This window comes from Coffea eugenioides, chromosome 6 (assembly GCF_003713205.1).
Source record: "Coffea eugenioides isolate CCC68of chromosome 6, Ceug_1.0, whole genome shotgun sequence".
NCBI lineage: Eukaryota > Viridiplantae > Streptophyta > Magnoliopsida > Gentianales > Rubiaceae > Coffea > Coffea eugenioides.
In genome coordinates, this window is record NC_040040.1 from 10,042,762 (window position 1) to 10,051,194 (window position 8,433).

Genomic DNA, 8,433 nt, shown 5'->3' on the forward strand with positions numbered 1-8,433 from the left:
GGGGCTGTTACAAGTGGTATCAGAGCCACTTCGCGTGGTCTCTGCGCGGAGTGAGACTGGGCCAAGTGGTGTTGTGGTCCTAATTTCATGAATATGTCTAAGTGCTCGTTTGAGCATAAGTTATGAACCGGGCATGTGATAAGTGTACGAATCATTATCATGGGACTCGAGGAAGGTAGGTATGTATGTCGGGTAGGAATCTTTAATAAGGATGGTTTACTCTTGGGACCGGCCGGCTCGAGATGTGAATTATCTTAGACGAGATTCTCGCGCCCGGATACGAAAGATATGAAGGCCTAGGTTAGAAAGGATTAGGTGAACTAGAAAGGCGATTCTATGGAACTTCGTGTGGTTTGTTCGGGTGGTTAAGCGTGATCGACCTTGATTAAGATATCAATATTTGGACGAAACCCTAGAAGGGGAAAAGCGTTTCGTGAGTCCTTTTGTACTTGTGACCTAGGTGTCTATAGTACTTTTGGAAGACCCTATTGTTTCATGCAATGACTTCATATGTACTTGACTGACTGTTCCGTATGATTGCTTAACTTGGTTATGTGATCTATGTATACGTGGTATATGTTTAAATGCTCTTCGCGGTAATTGTTTGAGTTACTTATTCTTGTTTCCTTGTTCCTGTCTGGTGCTACGGAAAGGAGGGTTAGGTGCCCTTTAACAGTATATCTATTTGGTGACTTAGATTGACTTAGATTGATGGAAGGCACTCGGAGTGGTCGAGGCCGTGGACGCAGAACTAGACAACCTACACCGGTTAGGGGTGCGGGGGAAACCTCGACTGGACCTGATCCTGAACCCCAAGCCGACCCTAATGCCCAGATAGCTGCTGCTATGCAGCAAATGACAAACCTGCTTGCACAAGTAGTGCAGCAACAAGCTCAAAACCCAAACCCTAACCCTGGAAACCCCGGAAACCCTGGCCATCATATTGAGAGCGAAGATAGAGCTCTAGAACGTTTTCAAAAGTTTTCCCCTCCAAAGTTTATTGGGGGACCCGACCCTGATGTGGCTGAGAAATGGCTGGAGAAAATGGTTGATATATTCGCGGCCCTACACTACCCGGACGAACGGCAGGTCACTTTTGCCGTGTTTCAACTTGAAGGGGCTGCCCGTTCCTGGAGGAACGTCATCAGACAGAAATGGGAACGGGAGCAGACGCCGAGGACTTGGGTGAACTTCATCCGAGAATTTAATGCAAAATTTTTCCCTCCTCTAGTCCAGGAGAGGAAGGAGGACGAGTTCATTAGGCTCCGCCAAGGGGCTCAAACTGTGGCGGAATATGAGAGTCAATTTACCCGTTTATCCAAGTTTGCGCCTGAGTTGATCTTGACCGAGCAACGAAGAATACGGCGATTTGTCCAGGGCCTGAACGTAGAAATCCAGAAGGACCTCGCGGCAGCCCAAATTAACGCCTTCAATGAAGCAGTGGAAAAGGCACAACGGGTAGAGAATGCTAGGCTCCAGGTGAAAAACTTTCAGGCGAAAAAGAGAGGATTTCCTGGAAACAATTCGGGACTGGAGGATGAAAGTATCCCTCCCAAATTTGGGCGGGGAACGGGAGGAGTGAGGATGCCGGAAATGTCACCAGAGAGGCCGTCAAGAGGAGGCTCAGCTTCTGCAGCACGCGGACCCTGCGGGTATTGCGGAAAATTAAACCACTCGGAGGACAATTGCTGGAGGAAAGGAGGAAAATGCTTGCTCTGTGGGAATGCCGAACATCAAATTGCTAACTGTCCAGCTCGCCTGCGCGAGAGGCAAGGGACTCTGCCACCAACCACGACCCACCCTGACCAGTCGAAGGGGGACAAGGATGGATCGAACGTGTCTTCTCGGGTGTACTCCTTAGATGTTGACTCATCAGAGGACGTGGAAGGTAAGAATTTAATGAACCTGGCCAGTGAAGGGGTACAGATCAGTATACTGCTCAATTTAATCCCGGAGTAGTCAATGATAAGGAATTTCGGGGACGAAATTCTTTTAAGGGGGAGAGAGTGTGAGAACCCGTTTTGCCCTAATATTTTCCTAGGGTTTATTTTCCCCTTAATTTCATGTTTTCTGCATTTTCTGGCCTAGGAATATTTTCTTGGTGGATTTCATGAGCAGTTATAGTTTTTTAGATGATTTTTCTAGTATTGGAGAGTTTTTAGAAAATTAAGACTAGATATTGGACGTGGGACCCACTAGTGCGAAAAGTTCGGGAAAATTCGGCCAATACGGTTAAGTTTCGGATACTGTGGAAAATTTATCGGGTGTTAAGAGATAAGTAGTATGTGTGAAGTGATTGATGTGAGAGAGAAAAGAATGATAAGAATGCATTTAATGAGGTGACAAGTGTCACATAAGTATTGGTTTGACCTTAAGAAATACTATTCACATTTTTGACCTTTGACCCAACTTGGTTATATATCTTCAAAAATCACAAAAATGCACCATTTTTCACTCTTGATGGCCGAACCTCTCAAGCTCAAAGAAGGAAGGAAATTCTTCAACTTTTAGCTTCCATTTCACTCAATCTTCCACAACTAATCACCTAGAATAGATTCTACTCCATAAAATTCTTCCTTCTAGTGATAGTAAGTTGTTTGGTGAACTTTGTTTGAAGGACTAAGGTGCACAACATCTTCCTCTCTCTTGGTTCTTGGTAAGTGAAGCTTGAAACACCCTACTACACCTAATGATGCTTATGTTGTGCTTATTAGTGATAAGAGTGCTGAAATTTCTGGTTTTTATCTTGATTTGAAGAGTTTTGGTGAAGTTTTTATTTTATTGGGAATTTTTTCTGGTTTAATATGAATGGGATGTTGTGGCCTTGTATGATGAATGGTAATGGCTGATAATGACTCTATGAGGTGTATTGGATAGGAAAATGTAATCAATTTTGGATTTGGATGGAAAATGGAAAGTTAGGGTTCATATTATTCCCAATTCTGTCCGAAATTTTAGGTCATAGCTAGAGACCGAATTGGACTTTACTCAAAACATGAAAGTTGTAGGTATTGGTGAGTATGAAGTGCCTACAAAATTTCAGGGCATTTGGAGTGGTATAGAGAGAGTTATGCCGTTTTTACTGTTGCTGTTTTTGGTGAACAGAATGTGCGGAACTGCGATAGTAATTGCCTGTTTTGACTGGATTTGGTTTGGATTTTTAAGTTGGTGTCTTCTGATGAAATGTAGCTGGATATCTTAGCTAACTTATGCCTTTGGAATTTCGGCATTTGGACCTGTGTAGGCTGAGATTGACGTATTACAGTTTTGTGTGATTTGGGAACCTGCAATTTCGGTTCTGGTTTGGTATTTGGCACTTTTGACCTAGTTGTGCTAGGATTGGGACTGAGAGGCCTTCTACATTGTTGTAGCCCTGTTTCATAGCTTCGAAATGGTGGGTCTTACACCCCCAACCGATAATTGTAGTGAGAGTTGTGCCATTACCGCATTATGACGTCAAAACCGGTTTTCTTATCAAGGCCAACATTAAAGCCTTTCTTAATTTCTGGTTTGCTTTCATGCTAGTATATGTTTATAAAACCCTATTGGGGTTGTGAATTGGTGTTGTTTATGGCTCGGTATGGTTTCTTGTTTTATGATATTGTGAGCTATGGAACGGCTCTTGACATGAAATGCTTATATGTGTGTTGTTGGGTTGTGATTGAAGAAAAATAATGAAGCCTTATGGCTGGAAAATTTGGTAAACACAAAGGGCATGCTGCCCGCATTTTTACTCGAAATTTAGAAAACTATATTCTCGACTTGAGTAAAGGTTACGTATTTAACACTTGAATTTCCATGCATGAAACCCTATTGGGTTATAATTGGCTTGGCTTTGTGACTCGTTATCGAGTCTTATGGTAATTGTTCACTTGTTCTAGGAGGAAACGGTGGTGCACGACGTTCGTTTAACGACGGTGCATGAAACATCATTTTCTCACTTGGTGAGTATACCACTCACTAAATTGTTACTATGTGGCTTTGTTAAATGTTATGTGATGCCTGAATGGCTTACTTGGATATTGAAATTGATCAAGGTGAGGGTGTACTTGACCGCCCTCACCTCTTTTGAGATTGTCACTGATTGGTTACCGTTTTATTGCATTACTGAACTTGATATATTGGTTAGTGAATTTCATTTCATGGAAACTGAATTGAGGTTGTTTGGACGATGTCCAACGGCCATACTGCATTACTGAGCTCAACCCCGTTTGGTAGTCAATTGGATCGAGCCGGCGAGGGCTTGGTCGTGAAGATTGAATTGCCACGGGGACTGTACTGGGGAACCTTGTGGTAATGAGACCCTTGGTTCCGGTAAACTCGAGTATTACCAAAATGACTGAATGGAGTGCGGGCCCGGTTGGGGTATGTTGGGTGGAAGGAATGGAAGTGAAGTGAGGTCTACGGTTTGGTACTTTTAACATTGACGGAGGGTCAATGAGTGTGGATCAAGAATGTAAGCGTGGAAATGGGCTCTTGAGAGCCGACCGTATCCTTTCACTGAATTGCTTTACTTCGAAATTGTATACTTGACTTGAATGGTTATGCTTATGTGATCTTAACTGCTATTGTGATAGTTGCTCACTGAGCTTTAGCTCACACCGTTCCATTTGTTTTCCTTACAGGAAAATGAACACTTTTGGAAAAGATTGTAATAGTTGAATGACAAGTTGAGCTCATGTACATGTATTTTGAATAGCTCCTTGAGGGTGAAACCCTAAGTGTTTTGTTTCCTCCAATGTTTGGTTTGTAATTGGTTATTGTACATGTATGGATTAGTTGGATATTTTGGTATGCCGATTTGGCTTGGAATGTTGGATTTCAATGTATATATGCTTGGTTGATGTTTGGCTGAACTTTGAATCGATTTGGATTTCAAACGGCAAAAGGAAAATTTTGAACGAAAAGTCACTGGACTGAATCCGGCCAGGAATCCGGCCAGAAACTGGCCGGATTGCCGGCCGGATTGCGGAGGGTTTTGGAGAACATTTTGGATTGCTCTCGGCCTAGTATCCGGCCGAGAATCCGGCCGGAAATCCGGCCAGATTCCGGCCGGATTCTGACGTGGCCTGCACTATTCATCTTCGGCAATTTTTTTCATTTTTTTATTTTGACTCTTTTGACTTGTTTACGTGCAATGGGATGTTCCGGAACGTTATAGATCGACGTAAACTGTACCGTAGTCCTGGCGAGAGCTGGGCAGGCAGTCCGCTAACCCCTTTGGTTCGCCTTAGGGGAAAGTGGGGCTGTCACAGTTATTGGAAATGATTGAGGTGAGGGTGTACTTGACCGCCCTCACCCCTTGTGATTCCATGCATGGCTAGTGCTTGCATTACTGAATTACTGCACTTGATATATGAAATACTGAATTCCCTTCATGGAAACTGATTTGGTATCATTTGGGCAAATGTCCAATGGCTTTACTCTATCACTGAGCTCAACCCCGTTTGGTAGTCAATTGGATCGAGCCGGCGAGGGCTTGGTCGTGAAAATTGTCATGCCACGGGGACTGTACTGTGGAATCTTGTGGTAATGAGACCTTTGGTTCCGGTATACTCGAGTATTACCAAAATGACTGAATGGAGTGCGGGCCCGGTTGGGGTATGATAGTTGGACGGTTGGATGTAAGTGATGTCTACGGATGGTTACTTTTCATTGACGGAGGGTCAATGAGGTTGGATCAAGATTGCAAGCGTGGAAATGGGCTCTTGAGAGCCGACCGTATCCTTTTCCGTTTTGTTTTACTGCTTATTTGTGCACTTTAAATGAAAGTTCATCCTTATGTGACTTTGGTTGCTTATGTAGTAGTATACCACTGGGCTTTAGCTCATTCCGTGTTATTTGTTTTCCTTACAGGGATATAATTACTTTTGAGAATGGATTGGATAGTCACTTGCCAAGTTGAGCTTATAAATGTCTTTTGTATAGCTCTTGAAATGAAGCCTTAATGTGTAACGGGTTCATTTCCTTTTGATAGGCAAACTGAATATGTACTTTCTTTATGAATGTCTGTGGCATGCCACTATGGTTGTAAATGTTGGATTTCAATGTGTATATGTTAAATTGATGTTTGGATTCTACTATCCAGGCCACTATTCAGTTTTCCATTTTTTTTATTTTGCTATTTTGATACTTATGGCTTGTCCGAGCGCACTTTTGTTTTCCCGAAACGTATTCGAACGCGTGTAACTGTACCGTAGTCCTGGCGAGAGCTGGGCAGGCAGTCCGCTAACCCCTTTGGTTCGCCTTAGGGGAAGGTGGGGCTGTCACAGATTTAGCCATTTTCCAAAACATGAAAATTTTAGTACTCTTTCTTAGCTTTTCAACACCTCAAAGAACGCCTTAAACGGACTTTGGTAGCATGAGATATGGCCATTTAAATGTAGTACGGTTAACTAGCTAGTTAGTTGGAAGTCGGTTATGTGAATTGGGAATTTGACTGGGTTACACTGGAAATTTGACTAAGTGATCTGCATGAAAGTTGTAGGCCTTTGTCTTAACTTCGAAACGGTATAAGTTTCATACCAATCCGATAAGTGTAGCTTTGGTTGTGTCCGTTACGCAAAACTCTATCAAATCTGTCTCTTGTTAAACTGCATTTCCGCACTTGTTGTTAGCTTGATTTTGTCCTTGTATTGTCTTGAGCTTATTGAACGGCTATTGAAGTTAGATTGTTGTGTGTGTACCTTTGGGTTTGAATGAGGAAAATAATGAAGCCATAAATGGCTGGAAATAGGAAAATACAAAGGACATGCTGCCCAAATTTACGTTAGAGGACTAGAGAAATACACTTGCGACTTGGATAAAGTTGATAATTGAATATCAATTGAACCATCTAGGACTCTTGCTACTTTGGTTATCGAGGGTTATACATTAGAACCTAGCCAAACTTGTACCCTTAGGAAAAGCGGTAATAATCACTATAAATCCATTTTCCTTGCACTTTCGACTCAAAAGTTATTTCCAAGTATACATCTTACAAAATTTTTCAGTTTGAAAAGCGAGCAACCATTTCACGACTATTCTCCAAGTGAATTTCAATTTCTTGATTCTTATTGAACGAAACGTCTAAGTTTCGAATCTTTGTTGATTTTCAAAGTTCTTAAATCATGTTTTGTTGCAGATTTGGACTCCAAACCCGGGGTACCACCCAGACGAGAACACTAAAAACACTACTTTGGTAAGTGCTTCCAAATATCTTATTGAACTTGATATTTGTGATTTCTCTTTGACAAATGTGATTACATGATATATAAGTGATTTAACAGGGCAATGGTGTACTTTATCGCACTTGCCCTAATGAGACTTGTACTTGTTCATCGATTTCAATTGACTTGCTTTACATGTGTATGAATTATATCTTGCCTGGAATTCTAGAAACCCTGTGGCTAGTTAATCGAGTCGAGCCGGCAAGGGCCTGGTCGATTGGATAACAAACCCTGGGTAACTAATAATGTCAAGTGGAGTGTTATCTCCTCGGCTAATCGGTATACTCGAGTATTACCACCCGTGTTTCGTGTGGCGTGCGGGCCCGGATAAGGGGGTTGATCGGTGGACGGAAACTGGCATGAAGTGGGGTTTTCTTTCTGGACTAGTTATTACTTGAAAGTTGACGGAGTGTCAACTACCAATCGATCAAGCTGGGATGGAGCCGAGACATGAGCCACTGTATCTTTACATGTGAATATGATCTATACATTCTTGATTACCTGAAGTATTATCTCCTTGATTGGACTTGTTTGCTCGCTATTTCACTATTACACTGTTATTACTTTGTTTGATGGCCAATTTGATATTTGGAACTTCACTGAGCTTTGGCTCACTCCGTTAGTTTTGTTTTCCTTACAGGGGTACGAACGAGACGTGAGACGTGTAAAGACTAGCGTAGTCTAGTTCTTTTGACTTTTGACTTGTACTCGCGCTATTACTCGAATGGAATGTTTTGTATCTGGATTGTATACATTTTGAACCAGTTTGGGTATATTGAGGTTTTGTATCTTGATTGTGCATCAATGTAAATTATAAGCTTGAATTGCGATGTTATTTATGGTCCACGGATGTATGCACGTGATACGAGTGAGTGAGTCCTGGCGAGAGTTGGGCAGGCGGTCCGCCGAACCCTTTGGTACGCCTTAGGGGAAGGTGGGGTCATCACAAGGATTGTATATTCTTCGACCTTAGACGAGTCAAGGGCCTGATGTTGCTCTAGAGAATATACCTGAGCTGGTACCTTCGGTCCAGTCCCTTCCCCCTTGGACTGTCCAGGATTGGTCTTGGTTGATTGTTGGGTCCCTCTCCCTTCTCGCAATAGAATTGGGCAGTTAGCAATTCGATGGTTAGCGTTCCCACAGCGCAGGCATTTTTCCCCTTTCTTCCAACAATTCTCCTCCGTGAGATTTGGCCCTCTACAATATCCACAGGGACCACGGGAAG

The 8,433-nt window shown here is 42.6% G+C and overlaps 1 protein-coding gene across 1 annotated transcript in view; it reads left to right on the forward strand.

Annotated features, from left to right (window-relative positions):
* Positions 1–7,167, forward strand: part of LOC113773515 (probable glutamate carboxypeptidase LAMP1) — a 16,440-nt gene extending 9,273 nt beyond the window's left edge. The window contains exon 5 of the mRNA XM_027318156.1: positions 7,124–7,167. Within this exon, the coding sequence (XP_027173957.1) occupies positions 7,124–7,167 (44 nt within the window). The remainder of the gene's footprint in view (positions 1–7,123) is intronic.
* The last annotated feature ends 1,266 nt before the right edge of the window (positions 7,168–8,433 follow it).